A 19,306-nucleotide genomic window follows, 5' to 3' on the forward strand; every position below is an offset into this window, starting at 1 on the left:
GACTGCTATCCCAGCCTGCCAATGAGAAGGGAGGACCGGGTGTAAGGCCCGCCCCGTCTTCCTCTCAGAATTGATTGACATGGCGGTTGTCCAATAAAAGAAGAGCGAGAGAGGCGCTCAGCCAATCGAGAGGTACCGGAGGCGGGCGGGCCCCTGAAAGCAGCTGCGCAGGCGGGGGGTGGCGCGTGGGCACGCGCGGAGGGAGGAGGGCGGAAGAGGCCGGCCTTTGTCAGAGGGAGCCCCCGCGTCTCGGCCAATCGCAGCGCAGGGGCTCCGCCGCCGCCCGGCGCAGGGCAGGGCGCCCGCGGCGGGATTGGCGGCGGCGGGGCCGGCGGGGGCGGCGATTGGGCGGCGGCGTTCGAAGGCAGGTTTGGCGCGGGGCGGCGATTGGCTGCGCGGGCGCAGCGCGAGCCCGGGCCCGGGGCGGAGGGAGGGAAGGGCGGGGGGCGCGCGCGGGGTGACGCCGCTGCCGCCGACACAAGGGGGGCGCGGGCGGGCGGCGCGCGGGGCCCAGGGCGGTACCGGCGGCAGCGGCACCGGGACGGCGGCGGCGGCGGCCCCGGCTCCTCCTCGGCGGCCCCGGCGGCCGCTCCGTCCCTCGCCCCGGCGGCACCTCCCCATTCCCCTCCCTCGGCCCGCCCGTGTCCGCCCCGCCGGATGGCGGCGGCGGGCGCGGCGGCCGCCCCGGCGCTTTATGCGTGCACCAAGTGCAACCAGCGGTACCCGTTCGAGGAGCTCTCGCAGGGCCAGCAGCTGTGCAAGGTGCGGCGGCGGCGGCGGGGCGGCCCCGGCCGGGGCTGTTGGCGGGGCGGCGGGCGGGGGCGGAGCGCGGGCCGGGGCCCGGCCGGGCAGTAACGCGGCGCTTCCCCCGCAGGAGTGCCGCATCGCCCACCCCATCGTGAAGTGCACCTACTGCCGCTCCGAGTTCCAGCAGGAGAGGTACGGAGAGCGCTGCTCGGGGCCCCGCGGCTGCGGGAGCTGGGCCTGGCCGCTCCGGGAGAGCGGGCTGAGGGGGATCTCCGCAGTGCTTATAAATATCTCCCAGGCCGGTGCCAAGGGGATGGCGCCAGGCTCTTTTCGCTGGTGCCCAGGGACGGGACAGGGAGCCGTGGCCATAAACTAAACCAGGAGAAGTTTCACCTCCACATGAGGAAGAGCTTACTTACACTGAGGGTACAGAGCACTGGAACAGGCTGCCCAGGGAGGTGATGGGGTCTCCCTCTCTGGAGACACTCAGCATTTGCCTGCGCACGTTCCTGTGTCACCTGCTTTAGGTGACTCTGCCTTGGCAGGGAGATTGGACCGGAGTTCCCTTCCAACCCAACTCTTCTCTGATTCTGTTTGCAAGTAATTGCATGGGGAAGAATATCAAACTGCGTGTTCATCACCTAATTCAACGTTGTGCCATTTTATCTCTTTAGCAAGACCAACACAATATGCAAGAAATGTGCCCAAAACGTGAAGCAGTTTGGAACGGTGAGTAGTTATTTGGTTCTTTATGCTGAAGTTGAGCTTGTTTGTGCTTCAAACCAAAACCAAAGTTCTCTTGCAACTAATCCTCTTTTTTTTTCCTTTGAGAAAAACAAACACAAAACCAGCCCACACTATAGATTGCCATCCAGAAAAGTGATGGAAAAGCCTGAGATCTCTTGATTTCCTCTGGGTTACCATTTCTTTTCCCAAATTGAAATCCCTTTGGGTTATATATAGCTTAACAGTTAAGAATAATTTCAATATAGCTATTTGTAACAAAGCAATGTTATTTCAGGCCATGCATGGTAAGTTATTCCCTGCATATTCTCATAAGCACATGCTTCATGGCAGGAAGACCATTAGCTCTCATTCTTAATGAGTGGTAAATATGAAAATCTAGTAATACCACATACTTCATATTATGTAAGTCTTAAAAAATGGATGTTAATCATGTTGGCCTAATAAGTAGAAAAGATTTTGAGTATTATCTGCATCCATGTTTCTTTGCATTTTCTCGTATTGAATTTTAGCTTCAGTTCTGTTGGAAAAATGAATTTTTCTATTGTGTGAATGCACACATTGTATCTGAGCTGCCCTGCAGATAGGGGTTTTGGGAGGTATCAAGATAATCTTGTTGTGAAACAAAGAAGCCATAACTTTCGGATACTTGACATAAACCATATTAGTTGAAATTCAACTTATTTGAGAAACATAATAGCTGTTGGTATGTAGTCAGGCACTTTGTGAATGTGTATGTAAACTGAACAAAGAAATGCTTTCAAAAAGCTTAAAATGGAGCAAAATGAATTGCAGGACAGAGCCATCAGTGATTTTATCAGTGGTTCATCAAAAACCAGAACTGCACTGAAGATAATCAGCCACTTTTAACCTATGAAAACTGACATCAGTTTTCTTTTTCAGCACTCTATAAGTCTAGTTGAGTGTATGATATAAAAGTTGATAACCTGACCTGATAGTTCAGACCAAATAGACCTGAACTTGGCTTTTGTTTGGTGGTGGGGCTTTTTTGGTTTGTTTTAAGTTTCCTACAGAATTGCAGGGATTAGGATACTAATCTTGGAACTGTAGGGTTATTGAATCCCTGAGCTGTGCAAAGGAGAGGGATGCCATCAGAAACTTCCAATCTAAAAAAAAAAATCACTTGGTCACTCTTCTTTCAAAGTTCTGTAAGTAATTTCTTAAGTAGTGTAGTAAAGCTGAGAGAAATTGTCAACGTATTTTAAAAAATAAAAAGCAGTAAGTGTAGAGATGAGTAACCAGATAGATGTGTGTGTTTCTTTTATTGTGTTTGGGTTTTCATGGAAAGTCCAGGCTAGTTTTAACCCTTGAAGAAGCATCATTTTAGAGGAAAGGTTTGGCACTGAAAATAAAAATGGTAGGAAAACGGTTCTTTAAGGTAGGTTATTTGAAGCCCTACTGGTTTTGTAGCATCATTGTGCCAATTGAAATACCTGTGTTCATTACTGCAAATACAAATATATTGACTTCAGTTCAACTTTTTTTTTTCAGCCCAAGCCTTGTCAGTATTGTAACATTATTGCAGCATTTATTGGCACAAAATGCCAGCGTTGCACCAACTCAGAGAAGAAGTATGGCCCGCCCCAGACCTGTGAGCAGTGCAAACAGCAATGTGCTTTTGATCGAAAAGAGGAGGGAAGAAGGAAGGTAGGCTTTGTTCCACATCTCTCATGGCTTTGTCTGACAATAGTGTTCCTCTTTCAGAAGAGAAAGATTAACAGGAATGTATGTGAAGTTCTCTAATACTGGATTAAAGTTGTTTATCTGTTGATAATCTATTTGAATTATTTTTTATAACTTGCAATTGTTATTTTAGCTACTGAGCTAACTTTTAATTAAATCACTCTTTGTAAAAATAGGCATTAGTGTTAGCAGACAATTGTAGCTGGGGAACAGCAGTTAAGCAGCTCAACAGTTTCTTGTGTTTTGATATTTATTTTACTTTTATTTTCCTATCCATTGGATCTCGTGTATGTTCATAAGTTGAATCTGTCACTTTACCTCTTCTTATTTGCCTGCCTTGGCTTTAAGTAGAGCACCAGAGAGGTAGACTGATCTGAGCAGCCCTTTGTGTTCTGTTTTGTTAAATAGCTTTGGTGAGTGCCACTTTCTCATTCCAGGAGGTGCTGAGAAAATGACCTCAAAAGCCTCTTGACTGAACACAAGAATAATGCTGTTTTTACAGAAGAATTTACTTGTTACATGTAGCACGTTGTAAAAAAGACTCGTCCTTTTTTAAAGTTATTGTTATTTCTGCAATCTACAGCAGGTCCAAAAATTGCTAGGACTCTTTGTAGCATAACTTTAAATGACAAGAGGAATAAGATTCAATTTACTAAAAGAAACTTGCATATATTGGAGATACAATAGTGATGTTTCATACCAAAGATGTCCGTTTTTCCAAAGATAATGAAGTGAAATAAAATCTCCTTGCAAATATTGAGTACATCTCTCTAGTGCAATATACTTGGAAATAAAACCTGAATTATTTCTCAAAAGGTTGATGGAAAGTTGTTGTGTTGGCTCTGCACGCTGTCCTACAAGAGAGTGCTACAGAAGACAAAAGAACAGAGAAAGAGCCTAGGATCTTCACATTCTAACTCCTCATCCTCATCTCTTACTGAGAAAGACCAGCATCATTCAAAACACCACCACCATCACCACCATCATCATCGTCACAGCAGCAGTCATCATAAGTAAGTATTTCAAAAATTGAAATGCGTGTTGGTAGCTCTTCATCCTCTGTGTTCTGTTTGTACAGAGATAGTAAGAAAAGCTATTTAAAACATGGTGTCAAAAGCAGTAGCAGAACATTGTTCTTCGTGGTCTTTCAAAATCCTTGGATTCTTAAAGTTTGAGTGAAAGTGGTTCATTAAAAAAAAAGGAATTCTTGGTGATTGTCAACCTAGTTGATGTTAGAATCGGTAACAGGTCTAGGAAAAAGGCTCATGGAATAGCTACAGAAATGAGTTTCTTGAGGGCAAACTTGTATTTGGTTTCTATGCAGCAACTGCTGAGTGGTACCTGCATTTGCCAAAGTTGTGTATTAGCAGTGAGAATCCTCATCCTGACTTGCTTCACCCTGACTTATTTGTGTACAAATAGTCAAAATGAAGAGGAGAAGCCGAAATGACAGTGTGGGATTGCCTTCAGTCTAGGACCAGTTTGTACCTCTTTGCCAGCTTTTGTAACCAGGTCTTGCTGGAAAAGGCAGTTTGGGAGTTATGATACAGACATAGGGACATAAGACTGTCGGTTCAGTTACTGTCACCTTAATAATATTTCACAGAGTTTTATCGCATTTTCTGCAGCTTTTCTCAACACATCATCTCTTACCATGGCATAAACCAACCTTAATGTACATATCAAATTTATTTAGTCATAAACTCCAGAATTCATTTGGGATTTTGTGCTGTTATAATAGTAGTCATGATTCTTATTTTCAGTGATAGATTTGTGGCAGCATAACTTCAGAACTACTTACTTTTTGTGTTTGATAGTAAATACTGTGTCTGCAATGGTAATGACCTTGATCCCAGACACACAGACACTTTCCTTCTAAACTTCATCTTTCTAGTGCTTATAATTTTTCATCTTCTCTGAAACTTGCCTAAGTGTGACTTAGAGGCAAAATAAGACGAAATTATATTGGTAATGAGTAAAAGAGAAAGACCCATACTTTCACTTTAAAAAAGTGAAAATATTTGGCATTTTAGGAATTGGAAGAAAAAATTTTTTCTCATCTATGCACTGAGTTATTGTACTGTTCCTGTTCTTTCAAATCTCTGATGAAAATTGAATTACAGCAAGTTAAATCTAATTTGATGCATTTGGCACAGGTACAGTAGGGATTAAATTAAAAAAATAAGCTCTTTACTACTGGAAAGAGCTTTTGATATACTCAAGACCTAGAGCAGTACTCATATCAATACAAATGACAATGCTCCTGGTTTCCCACCTTTTTTTTTCTGTAGACTGCCATGGATCCATTGCTTCTGGTCCAATTAATAGGACTCCTTTTCCCTGTCCATTTCAGTTTTTGTTAAGATCAGACAATAGAGACAATGAGGTAGAAATACAGATTCTTGGAGCTATTTCACTCAGTGCAATCTTCTTCATTCTACCATTTCTATATCAGTGTTCATTATTAGTTCCTTTTGAAATGATTGAAAGCAATTGGTTACAATTGAGAAGGAGTTATTTTCAGGGATCCAAATTTAACTTTACTCTTATGGCACCAAATGAGCACCATTTCAGGCAGTGTTCATAATGGCAGTATGGGAAGCCCAGGAGAGCTGCTTTAGACCAGCTGGCTGAGTACAAGATTAGCAGGACAAAGTTCACAAAAACTGGGAGGTATCAGCAAAAACGTTTGGCCATCAGTCTTCAGGTCTACCCCTTGTGACTTGTAATAGTGTAGATATTTAGCCAAGAAGTAATTTTATAGCTTCCTGACATACTAAAGAATGGTCAGGAACTCTAGTATCCAACTGAAAATTCATAAATGCTCACCATATTGGAAAAAAAAGAAGTGGGGAGGGATTTTTCTCAAGTAGAGATACCATTCACATAAACTTACAAATAATGGCGTGTTTGATCAGTTACCAAGTACATTTCACATATTTCAGAATCAGCAATCTGAGTCCAGAACAAGATCAGGGACTATGGAAACAGAGGTAAATATGATATTATTTATTAATTTTCTTTTAATTTGTCTTGCAGTGTTCATTTAAAGAATTTCTTTTTTCTTGCATTTCTGGCTAGTCTCTAGCATTCCACTTAGGAGCATGAGTTAGTTTTTTTACATGTACCAAATGGTGATACTAGAGAGTTGCATAGTATGAGGCTTTAGGTTTACATTTTGTTTGATTTCAGCCATAAATCCTCTGCAGCTATTCAGAATGAAACTCCAAAGAAAAAACCCAAACTGGAATCCAAGCCATCAAATGGAGATAGGTAAAGTCACATTTTTGTAAAGCTGAGCCATTTTAACCAAAGAGAGCACCAATTTGTGGCCAGTTGCCTTTCTTTGTTTGTCTGAAGAATGAGGGATGTGAAACTTGTGTCCTGCCAGATGGATTATTGGGTGGCATCTGAGTGCTGTCAGTCAATTAAGTTACTGTATTAGCAGAAATAACTTTTCCTGCTTTTGCTGGGGGCAAAATTAAATAAAGCTTATGTACAAGGTAACAGTTATCAACCCAATGGTGTTCCCTCACACTGGGAAATTGTTCTATCAGTTAGATGCAGGGTAGAACCTGCTGCTTTAAGCTGACCCAGTACCTAGATAATGCTGTTGAACTTTAATGTGGGACACTGAATCTTTATTCTGTCTCTGGCCAAATGGTCAGAATAGTTAAAAGTCGCTGCTTCAGTCAAAAGATATTTGTCCCCCTCAAAGCTAATACTGAATTATATTTCTGCAGGTGTATGTAATGTGTGCCATTAGTAAGGTAATTTGCCAGTTGCATCCATTTCTGTCAGGTACATACTTTTTTTGCATTAGTCCTTAAGGATGTTTATGGAATTATTAATTATCAAATTTATCAAAGTTTTTTAAAAGTGTTTTTCTTTTTTCTTTTGACGCTGTAAGTAACTATTGGTTTTCACTTTTAGTAGCTCTATAAATCAGTCTGCAGACAGTGGAGGAACTGACAACTTTGTCCTCATAAGTCAGCTGAAAGAAGAAGTAATGTCACTTAAACGTCTTCTGCAGCAAAGAGATCAGACTATTTTAGAGAAAGATAAAAAGGTAAAAATTACACCTGCTTTATCAGAACTTTATAATTTTGTTTTCTGATTTGTCGTCTCCTAAAAATGTCAGAACAATAAGATAAAAACAGTCAGATACAACTGTTTTATACAGCAGCTAATCAGATCTTAACATCTAAAGGAAAACTTTTGCACTCTTGTATCATGAATATATTTTGTCTCCTAAGTCAAAGAGTAATGCATCTTACCTCACTTCAGCCATGAAGAAGTTAGCCTGTTACTCAGGCTGCGTGCCGCAGGTCATGGATAAAGTTCCAGACAGTTTGAGCATGTTTTACATGCTCTTAACTGAGTCATGGCAAAGAGTAGTAACCATTCTGAGTTTAGCATAGTTTTTATTTAGTTTTAAACTGAAGCAATGCTAGCCATAATAAGTTGATGTCCAAATTTCCATTAATGAAAATAAGTGGTTTGTTTTTATAGGATTGGCAAGTATGTGTACTATGAGTTGTCAAGTTTTTGTGGGTAGTCAGAGACTAGAAGAAAAGTTTGGATTAAGTGCCTGTCAGTTAACAAAAGTTAAGTGAAATCGTCAGGCCCAAGTGGCTTCAGCAGAACTCTTACAGAAGATTCACCCTTCCAACAAACTAATGACTAGCAAGAAAAGAGGAATAACAACAAATGCACACTTTGATTTGCATTTGCTTTATTTCTCTGCCATCTGAATAACTAGATGCTTTTAGGACACTGTAGCAGTGGCTTTAGAATGTCTGTTTAGGATTGAGTAGGTTATGGAATTGTATTCCAAACAAATTTATTATATTTTCAAGTAAAATTTGGATTATGAATGCATGGTGGCCTACCAGACATTGATGGTTAAGAAAGACTCGTTCATACTGAAAGGGAAATGCTTACACTTTTAAACCATAGTTCAGTATCTTCATTTCTACACATAGTTGTGTTTTCTAAAGGATGTTGATCCTATTTTCATTTATGTTACTGTTAAAATATACCTAGTGTTGGAAGTACTTGCTATTCCAAGCCTTTAAGTGTTTAATGTGAAAGAGCTGAACAGTCTGTCATGGATTCTCTTTAGGTATTTTCTTCAAAGGACAGACATTAGGCCCTAATCTTTCTCTTATATAGCTAGGAGAAGACCATGGGTTAGTAGGAAGTTCAATTATCCGTTTTTATTTTCAATCTACTGGGCAAAGCTAACAAAAGTGGTAGGTAAAGAAACATCACCTACTTCTGCATAACCACTGCAGTGACATGTTTTGTGCAGTTTCCATAGGGAGAGCATCTATTGAGTTTAATATCCCCACTGCTAAAACTATTTGACTTCAGGGTTTTTGAACTTAGTCTCTTTCAGGCACGAAGTCCTCACTTTCAGAATGTCACTTACTTTTTCAGCTGCTGCAGGGGGGACAAAAGCTGAACACATTATGCAGTGTTTGCATTGCTGAAAAATTACAACAAATGAACATACTGCAGTTTTTTTTTTTTTGCTGTGAGATAGGAGACATGTACTGGGTGAAAAGCCTGAGCCATACCTGTGGGAGATTGCTGTTATGGGTGTGTCTCAAGATTTGTGAAGGGACAGCATTTGAACAGTTTTGAATGCTCCAAAAGTAAAACCTCTGAATTGTGTGGCAACAAAAACAGCTCAGTACACCATCTTTACAGATAATACTTACTCATCACTTTCTGTTATGAGTCAAGGTATCAGCCACGTCATTATCAATGCTTATTGTGTGCAGTAGTAGCCTTGTTTGTCTTTCTGCACAAAACAGTAATGAGAAACCACAGCGTTACTGTGGGGCCCTGAGACTTCATTATTAGGACAGAGCCACAGTTTGCTGAATGTTCACAGGTAGTTTGCTCACCTAGTGGCATATTTCACTGTGGTGCAGCACTACACTAGTTTTTTATATTTATCGTGAGATATGTGGGTTTGCACTGGATGCCCTGTAGGCTACACCAGCCGTACCTTGAGCAGCAGTGTGTGTTCAGGGAGTTATGTACCATCATAGCAACATACCTGCACTTGGCCTTTTATTGACTGTTCTTTTGAACAATATCTGTTTCACTGCATGTGATTTAACACATACTAAGGCTGGCAATTGCAGTCTTGGTAGTCACTTTAGGAGGAAATGCTCTGGTTTGTTATGGCAGGCATCTTTGCTAGCAAAAAGGCTTCATTTCCTAATAAATCTGGAATGTATGCATTGTATATATTTTTCCTTCTGCTGGACAAAATGTAGCATAAAATGACACAAAAACACCCTTTTTATTGTCTTTGTAGTAAAGATTTTTTGGGTGTTACCACATGTTATAACTGAGAGATGTTACTGAAGATTGTGGTAAGCATCTCACAGCTAAAGGAACAGTAAACTGTAAATCATCAGTCTTGTATTTGAATTTTTTTTGTTGAGCTTTAGCCTATTTTTAACAAAATTCTGAGCCAATAGTATGGTTCTATGACTACACTTGCTTTCTGCTCATAAAATAGGTATACAGATTTTTCAAACTGCTTCTCAAGTGCTGAACTGTCAATACTGCAATAGTAAATAAGTACAGCATTTCCTGGGATTCCTGAGCCTTTGCTGAAGATTTCACATATTGACTAGAAGATGTGTCCTGTTGCAGTTCAGGGAATTTTCATAGGATCTGTGTTTTTCAGTTGACAGAATTGAAGGCAGATTTCCAGTACCAAGAGTCTAACTTGAGGACAAAGATGAACAGTATGGAGAAAGCTCACAAGGAAACTGTGGAACAGTTGCAGGTGCGTAATTGTTTATCAATGCTTGGGAAATACTTCAGATGGAATCATATATTCAGGCTGTTCAGTGTGTTCAATACAGTAGTACCAAATTCATGAATGGTCATTGCTATGCTTAACTTTGGATGCATTGTGCAGCAGTTCTGGAGTCAACAGTTTCCATATGAGTTAAACTCACTCTTTGAACTTAAAAAGGTAAAGCCTTACCTCATGTGCTTTCTCAAAGTTTATTTTTTGTGTCTGTTCTCTGACAATTTATCAGTTATCATTGGGCTATGGATCTGATTTAAGCACTCAGCATTAACACATTGGCAGCTAGATGTCTCTTGTTAAAGTATAATTTACCAGGAGGAAAGCCTGAATTAGTTGCCTTACAAATCACAGACTGAGCAGACAATCAGTGCAATAGTGGATATACTAAATGTTGCAGTATAGGGAGTGTGATTACTTTCTCTGTTGAAGACAGAATATGCATATCAAGAAACATATACACTTCTTTGAAAAGTGATCATTACCTTCTCTGAATGTTCCTATCCTGTACATTTTCAGAATTTGTTCATAAATGCAAAGCACATGACACTACTATTTCAGTAACATACTTTTTTTAATCTGTGTTGCAGGCCAAAAACAGAGAACTGCTCAAACAGGTCGCAGCATTGTCCAAGGGTAAAAAGTTTGATAGAAGTGGGAGTATCCTTACATCTCCTTGAGGAACTGGTTCTTTGTGGGGTTTGCTACTCAATGTACATTTGAGTAATTCTGTGAAGCCCTTAAAATCCTGTGTAGTGGAAAAAATATTTTTGCACACCAGATTAGTTGGCATGTTTCCTACATGTTTTTATAATTAATATGCAGCATTTTTTAGTTACTGTTCAGATGAAATACTTCAACTGGCTTGAAGAATGTTTTTATTTTTTTGATATTGGAAACCTTTTGCCAGCAATAGTATTAAACAATTGCATAGAGAACATAGCAGTGCTCTCTCTGAAAGGACAACATGCAATAACAAACTAGGTGTACTTTTTACAAAGTAGCAACTGAGTCTTTTAAACTACAATGATGTCAGCCAAAAGTTCTTGAATCTGCAGTGACACTGAACACTGGTTTCTGGCAACCGTTCTTTTACTTTGTATGAAAGTATAAATTTGGAATGGAAATCATGGTGCTCTCAAGTGGAACTAAAAAGAGGCATATACGTATGTGTAAATACGACTGTAATGGTTATATTCTTTGTTATAACAAGTAATTAGTGTTTTACCTTCTTGTGATAGGGACTGACTGAAAGATTATCTATTGTACAGTAACAGAGGCAGTGTGGTCTTTGTAAGATTTACTGTAGACTTTTCTTGCAAGTGCCTTTCTCCAACTGTTTATTTATAGGAATGTTGGTATTTTGTACATAAGGTTTTTATGTTTTAAAAATCATGTTTAATAAATGTTTTATGTAAATATAAATGTGTGTACAGAGGAATCTGAAACAAAGATCAAAGTGCTAGTGCAGTGCTCGAGGCAGCACTAAGAGCTGGCTAGCTGATTGATGGACAGTGAGTATTGGCTTTAGATAACCTTTGTAGCTTGTGTCTGTGAGGTGTAGAATTTTATTAGTGCTGCTTATGCCAAACACTTCCTGAACAAAAAAACAATTTTATTTTTTTTGCCACACTGGAGTTTTGTGGTTTGTTTATACATTTTTCCCATTTGGCACAGCACTAATTTTAATTCCATAGCAGACATTGTACTCCAATGTTACATCCTTAGCTAGTGATACACAGTCAAAGTTTTAATTGTGTTTATTTCCCATTGTCTGGTTTAATGTACTTGGTTGTAACTTATGGTGATTCTTCTTAATGAATTACAAGATTCACATCCCCCACTGAAGATGCACACTGAGAAAAGAGTAGCCAAAACTGAAATTAATTAAGGGAAGTCTTGAAATTAATTAAGGGAACGGATGTGGTGTCGTAGGGTGGGTTTTAATGTTTTGGGTGGATTTTCATTCTAAATTACATCAGTTTAAGGTTAGCTCTGCTCCTAATGGACATGAGTCATATTCAGAAATTTCTATTAAACAATAATTTAGTATACCCCAAGGTATCTGTTCAGGAAGGTAAGTTATGAATCAGCATAAAAGGAAGTAGACTTACATGGGTAAAGGTTTAAGTCAGCTCTGGATACTGACTGGTAACTGTTGATATTTCAGCAAGCTTAATTGTGTAGAAACAGCTACTACACATTTTTAATTGAAGAACAAAAGTCTATAGACTCTTGGCTGTTCACCCAGCTATACTGATCTATGAACACTTTCTCAATAGTTCAAATGAGCTCCAGCAGCGACAGACTACTGAAAAATATGAAAAATTTAATCTATCTTGTTTTGTGTAGTATATGTGTATTTTTATACCCTAAAATCAACTTTGTAAGTTTATGAAAACTCCTCTTAAAACATATTAAACTAGGGTAGAGAATGCTGCTATCTTTGGGGTTGTTATTAATTTTTTTAGTATACAAATTTATGACTTTTATTAATTCAGATTAAATATTTGGGTCATTTTTTTCCATTTTGATGGTGACCCATACTCACTGAAATGAGTTTTAAAATACAGAGATGCATAGCAAAATTTAGTGTTTGAATTAAGATTACTTAATGATATCAGTTCAAGCTGCAGTCAGGACATTTTAAAGAAACAAGCAGAAGTTCTGTAGGTACTTGACTTAGAGGTAATTGACTTCATAAATCCCAGTCAGAAGAATTTTTAGGGGTTTCAGAGTGTTTAGTTCTAATTAAATACCTGTGGGTTTTCTTACATAATCTCATTTTTAACATTAATTTTTTAAAGTCCTTAATTAGCCAACTGAATCCCAGTCCTGAGAATCATGTTCTGGAGCAGTAGATGGTTGACATAATAAACTGATGTTCTTTAAACGTGGATCTGCGAGGAGATTGTTGTACTGTATTGTGCTTTTTAGCCTGTTTCCAGATGTTGATTAGCATTGACCAGTAATGGCCATTTTGGCTCAAGTTATTTATGTATTTTAAGCCTGTGAATATTGCAGCCCCCTTTTAGATAGTTTGTCCAAATCCACGTTCTGCAGTGAGGCTGTTCAGCTGTCCACATGTATAGATAATTGAAATCCTGTACTGGCACACATCTGACCGTTGACATTTTGTACCTTTTCTAAATCCAATGTTTCACAATAAAATCTTGTCAAAACATTCATCTGTCTTTTAAAAATTATTCAAAAATCCATATTTTGTGTTAATCTTTCATGCTACATTACTCACTAAAAGTCTGTAGTCAAAAAATGGGCTGAATTTAATATTTTAAGATTAGGCACCTTGGGCTGTCTACAGATTGTAACAAACTACAGCTACAGATTACTTTGTCTCATGAAAATATTTTTGTTTTCTACAACAGAATTATAATATATAGAAATATTTTCCTATCGAGAAGAAAAACATATGAAGTGACATTGATAATTTGTTTCCTTTCTTGTGTCTGCAGGAGTTAGGTGCCCACAGCAGCATCCTGCTGGCTGTCAGTCACAGTGGCTCCTAGTGTTTAGAGCACTGGTGCTGCAGATTGTAAATCTCATGTTATATTTTTCTCAGCAATCAATCTTCGTCCTTCCCCTATCCAGAAGAATACTTCTCATTCAAGAGTTAAAGTTCAAAACAAAAACAAAGAAAAATACCACCCCCCCCCCGCCCAAAAAAACCCCCAAAAAACCGAAACAACCAAAAAGAACAGGTCCAACAAGAGAGTAAGATTCTCTATCTGGTCAAGGCAATTACTGAGAGAATCTTTGAATTCCAGAGCATCTCAAAACTGTTGATACTTTGTGTTAGGTATATTAATGATCTAATGCAGGATTGCTCTCAGACTCATTTTAATGCAAACTGGTAGCAGCAGCTTTGAAGCCATTTATTTTTAAAGCTGAGAGCAAGTCAAAATTAGGTATGGTATACTTATTTTAGGTGTGGCTTTCATGTGACCCATGGAAAATGTGTGTAACCAGCCATGTAACCAATTGTCTCCTGAAAAGATATTTCCATCATTTGAAGCAAATTTCCTTAAAGAAGATTTAAACTGATACAACCTGTGTATGGGTATTCAGGCAGTTCTTTATGGTCTTTAGTACCTTCAAAAGTTCAGATCCACACTGATTTTTATGAAAACACTGATGTTTATGATTATAAACTATAGCTTTTGAAATGGAGTAACAGCTTTTCATGTCATTTTATTCATTCAAATGATTACTAAAATATTGGTACTACAATAGAATACACATTTTCTGATATATTATGTGCATTTGCTTTATCTTTCCTAGTGGAAGAAGTACTGATACTGCTGAGGTACAGAAATTACCTCTGTTGAATCTCACAGAAGAAGTAGGGGGTATTGGACAGGGGGATTGTTGAGGTGAATGGAGATGTTTGTGCTGCTCCTGGAGAAAGGAGGAGGGTAATGGAGATGTCAGGGCTAATGAGGAAGAGAGACCTCTGAGAAACCATGTTACTTGGTTATTGAATGTAGTGAATCACACAGCTGGGTTTTTTAAGAGATACATATTCTCTATATCTGTAAAATGCAGCGTTGCTTACGGGAGATTTTTGGTTTTGTTGGGGTTTGTTTTTAGCAATACTAGAGCCCAGGTTTTAGAAATGAATAGAACAAACTGCTTGATTAAATTGAGATACAAAGGTGTAACCTTTGTATCCACCTTTTAAGCAGTTAGTCATAACTGTGTAAGTCAAAAAAACCAGGTAAAACTACAACAGACCACTGCATACCATAACCCCCGCTGGGTAATGGTGCAAGTTTCACTACACAACTCCAAGTGACTATCTCTCTATTCTCACACATTAGACAGAAATTGTCCTTGAAGGTATGTCACTCAGCAGCACATGAATCATTGACATTTTCCCTTGCTTTAACCTAAACAGAAAACAAGTCTGGAGTTGTCTGTTTGCCTTTGGAAATGTTCATTGTAGTACACTGGCACTGTTCTAACCGACCCTGTTGCTCCTGGCAATTTCTCTTCAGTATATCTCCTGGTGGGTAAAGGTAATTTTGCATTTTGACTGAAGTAGTCATGTGCCATGGATGCTGATGTGCTAGGCAAGCCAGGGGACAGTAGATATTTGTTTGTGAAGTGTTCATTTTCCTTCTGTCTGCTAAGGGTTTCCGACTTTGGAGTACTTGGTAAGTACATTCATTTTTAAATGTCGGCTGTAAAACAGGCCTTCCAGCTTCTGCAGAATACTGAAGGCTAAAGTTAAACCCACATCACCTTTGCAAACAAAAGGTCAGTACTGGAGGTGTAAGCAGAAGACTCCTTTTATAGGGTCTTCTTTTGACTGCAGGTTTGTGGACAAACAAAAATAGATTGGACTAACAAATAGGTGAGAGTTTAGACCCCCAGGCAATCTTACTACGGGTTGGGTCAGAGGAATGTGATGTATTCCTCCTATGGCTTCTGTGGGTATTAGAATTTGCAAATTGATTTTTCCCAAATTGATTTTTACCTCCTGTTGTAACGCCTCTCCCACTTTTTCAGTACCTTAGAGCAACGTGTTTTGAACTGAGTGCTGAAAACTCATGTTTTCCCTTATTTGAATCAGCAGATAAATGTGTTTTGCTGTATTTCAGTGTAAGGCATTCACAATTTGTCCTTTATCAGATGCATCAACATGTCTTTAGTTTTATTTATAGAGGTTCATTGGGAAACTTTTTACAACCTTCCAAAAAGGGGAAGAGCTGTAAAGCTGTATTATCTGGAATAACTTAAACCGTTGCTGAAAGGCAAACAATTAATTCAAGCTGACTCCCCTGAAGCAGTCTAGTGGTGCTCATACAACCTATACAAACACCTGCAGTGTTTAGTTGCACTGCATGTTACAAAACACAACCAGGAACAGTCATTTCAATCATTCTTTCGAGATCTACAAGGATTTGATTGCTGGTCACTTACCTGACAAAGTGCATCATTCAATGAAGTTACTATAGGCAAAAAGCCTTTGTCATGCAATCATGGAGTTTGAGTTGCAAAAGACTGTGGAGATCCATCCATTAACGCAGTCAAGTCCACCACCAATCCAAGTCCCTAGGTACAAAATGTACACATTCTCTGAACACTTTCAGGGATGGTGATTCCACCATTTGCCTAGGTACCCTGTTTCAATTCTTGACAACCATTTCCATGAGGAAATGTTTCTTAATAACCAATATAAACCACCCCGGTGCAATTGAAAGCTATTTTCTTTTGTCCTATCACTTGTTATCTGGGAGAAGAGACTGACTCTCACCTCACTAAAACCTCCTTTAAGGCAGTTCTAGAGAGCAGTATTTCCCTGCCAGCCCTCCTTTTCTCCAGGCTGAACACCCCCAGCTCCCTCAGCCACTTCTCACCAGACTTGTGCTCCAGACCCTTCCCCAGCTCCGTTGCCCTTCTCTGGACACGCTCCAGCCCCTCAATGTCCTTCTTGCACTGAGGGGCCCAGAACTGAGCACAGGATTGGAGCTGTGGCCTCACCAATCTGAGTACAGGGGGACGGTCCCTGCCCTGCTCCTGCTGGCCACACCATCACTGATCCAGGCCAGGATGCCATCGGCCTTCTTGGCCACCTGGGCACTGCTGGCTCATGTTCAGCTGCTGTTGTCCAGCACTTCCAGGCCTTTCCAGCTGTGACCCACATGCAGGCCCTGGCACCTGGCCCTGTTGAACCTTTTATAATTAGCCTCAACCCATCAATCCAGTCTGTTCAGCTCCCTCTGCAAACTATTCTTGCCCTCCAGCAGATCAACAATCACACTTGGTGTTGCCTGCAAGCCGGCTGAGGGCCCTCAATCCCTTTCTCCAAATCACTGATAAAGACATTCAACAGGAGTGGCCCAGTACTGATCCCTGGGGAGCCCCACTTGTGACCGGCTGCCAGCTGGATGTAACTGTGTTTGTCACCACTCTCTGAACTTGGCCATCCAGCTGGTTTTTTATCCACTGAGCAGCACCTGTCCAAGCCAGGAACAACCAACTTGTCCAGGAGAATGCCATGGGAAATGGTGTCAAAGGATTTACTAAAGTCCAGACAGACAATATCCACAGCCTTTCCCTGATCTGCTAAGTGGGTCAGCATATAAGGAAACCAGGTTGGTCAAGCAGGACCTGCCTTTCCTAAATCCATGCTTGTTGGGCCTTGTCCCCTGGTTTTCCTGCATGTGCCATTCGATGCACACACAGTGATCTGCTCCATGGCCTTCCCCATCCCTGAGGTAGGTTTCATGATCACTGTACACAAGATCATGTGCACAGGGCCTCCAACTATCTTATAACATCTGCAAAAAGTGGAGCGAGCACTTGATACCTCCTCTTACTGGAATGGCATGGTGCTATTTTGCATAGAAAACAAATTGCCTTGCAACATGCATTTGAAAATTATTTCTTCATTCTTTCATTAAAGATACTTCAGTCTTTTTCCAGTCATAAATATGCTCCAGTTTTTAAGCTGGGATTGGTAGACTGGGGTTTTTTTTTCTTTTAGTTGGCTCTAAAGGTAGTGATATGTGAAGACATTTTTAAAGCAAGCACACTGTTGGATCATGTTTATCAAAACTGATGGAATGCATCTCTCCTCTTACTTCCTGATGTTAAATATATTAAGGGAAAATAGAGCTAAATAGGATGGCTGCCTACTTAAGATTAGCCACTAGATGCTGCTTAAACCCCACAGTGTATGGTTCTGCTTTCTGTGCAGCAGCCAGCGCCCACAGTGGGTAGCTGTTCCTGTTCAACACTGAGGCTAAAATGAGAATATCCTAAATGCTGAAATATAGTACTTTGGAATGCTTTTACTATATGAGGATGACTGTGCAGTGGAACAAGTTCCCTAGCTGGTGGTAAAGTCTCCATCCATGGGGATTCTCAAAAGCTACCCAGTCACAATCCTGGGCAACTGGCTCCAGGTGGCCTTGCTTGAGCAACAGGGTTGGACCAGATGACCTCCAGAAGATACTCCCAACCTCAAATGTCCTGTAATTCTACAACTTAAACAGGTTTCCTTCATCTATTAGAATACAGTATTTTATAATGAAAAAAAATTAGGTAAGCAACATTTTGATGTGTTCAGTTTTTCCCTCACAGGGTTCAGTTCATTTGAATAGACCAGAAAAAAACCCTAACAATTTTTTGTAATAGCCATTCACCTGCTAGGCAGAGTGCTGCACTAGGGAAACATACCAAATTATACGTATGATTGTTACATAATCATCAAGATAGTTTGCTGAGCTTGGAAAAGAAATAGCTTTGCATGAAGAAGCATTTCTAAATGTTATTTTTGGTAGCAAATTTCAAGTAAACAGAGCAAGGAGAAGTAACTTCCCCTCTATTTCTTTCCTGTTAATCTGTTGCCAACATGATATAATTCTCATACTATGCAAAGTCAGAAACAAGTCTGTTTGAAAATAGTAAAGTTCCCAAGAGTACTTATCTTGCTGCCCAGATCTCTAAAGCCCTTTTGCTTTGCTTTATTTTTTGTTAAGAGACAGCATTCTAAGTAAGTTTGGTGTGGAGCACGTAGGACCTCAGGAGTATGTGCAGTGCTGCTTTCCCTTTATCCAGAGATACCTCTTACCTTCTGTCAGGTGCCCATGGCTGAAGTACAGTTGTAGATCACTTTCACTCTTGTCAGCCAAATCCCAAGTGCTGTTCTTCTCAAACAACTTCTGCTTTATTAAATCTGGGTTTGGATGTGTATCAAAATCCTAAATCAAGAGTCAGAAAAGCAGCATTTTGGAACTCTTGGGGTTTTTATTTTATCTTTGCACACATTTATATTATTATATATTTTGAGTTATTAATTCATTTGAAAAAGCAAACTCACAGTACAGAGTAGCTCTTCACATATTTCCTTGTGTCAGGAGAATAGCCCTCCACTTGAAAAGGAATGTGGCTTTCTTTTTGACTTGCTATCATGAGGACACTTGCATTTTCCTGAAAAGTATCCTTGCAACAACTCACTCAATATTGCTCCTGAGGCATACAGAAACCATAGCAAAAATCAGATACCATCTTAATCCGTTCATAATTCTGTCACAGATAACATTTTAAGTTGAGTAAACTAGGTGATAGTGTCGGAAAAAAAAATACATAAGCTATTGAGATAATTTTAAAAAGCAGTAAATATGAATTTTATAGTGATTCAGAATGCACTCATGAGCTTGATTCTACTGTCAAGATTGCTATCAGGCTGATAAACATGTTTGATCTTATAAAGACAAAAAATGAGTATGCTTTAGAAAACAG

At 39.9% G+C, this 19,306-nt stretch overlaps 1 protein-coding gene across 5 annotated transcripts; it reads left to right on the forward strand.

Moving 5' to 3' along the window:
• The first annotated feature begins 649 nt into the window (after positions 1-649).
• Positions 650-13,218, forward strand: FAM76B (family with sequence similarity 76 member B). Of its 5 annotated transcripts, none has more exons than XM_058018946.1 (10): positions 650-762; positions 875-939; positions 1,422-1,476; positions 3,004-3,159; positions 4,012-4,208; positions 6,141-6,188; positions 6,388-6,468; positions 7,129-7,264; positions 9,908-10,009; positions 10,627-13,218. In XM_058018946.1, the coding sequence occupies exons 1-10, from the start codon at positions 658-660 to the stop codon at positions 10,714-10,716; spliced, it is 1,035 nt and encodes a 344-aa protein (XP_057874929.1). In that variant the 5' UTR covers positions 650-657; the 3' UTR covers positions 10,717-13,218. The 5 variants fall into 5 exon arrangements, with proteins under 5 accessions (XP_057874929.1, XP_057874930.1, XP_057874933.1 ...); XM_058018947.1 differs by having other exon boundaries at positions 7,132-7,264; XM_058018950.1 differs by lacking the exon at positions 6,388-6,468.
• The last annotated feature ends 6,088 nt before the right edge of the window (positions 13,219-19,306 follow it).

Source organism: Melospiza georgiana, chromosome 2 (genome assembly GCF_028018845.1).
Source record: "Melospiza georgiana isolate bMelGeo1 chromosome 2, bMelGeo1.pri, whole genome shotgun sequence".
NCBI lineage: Eukaryota > Metazoa > Chordata > Aves > Passeriformes > Passerellidae > Melospiza > Melospiza georgiana.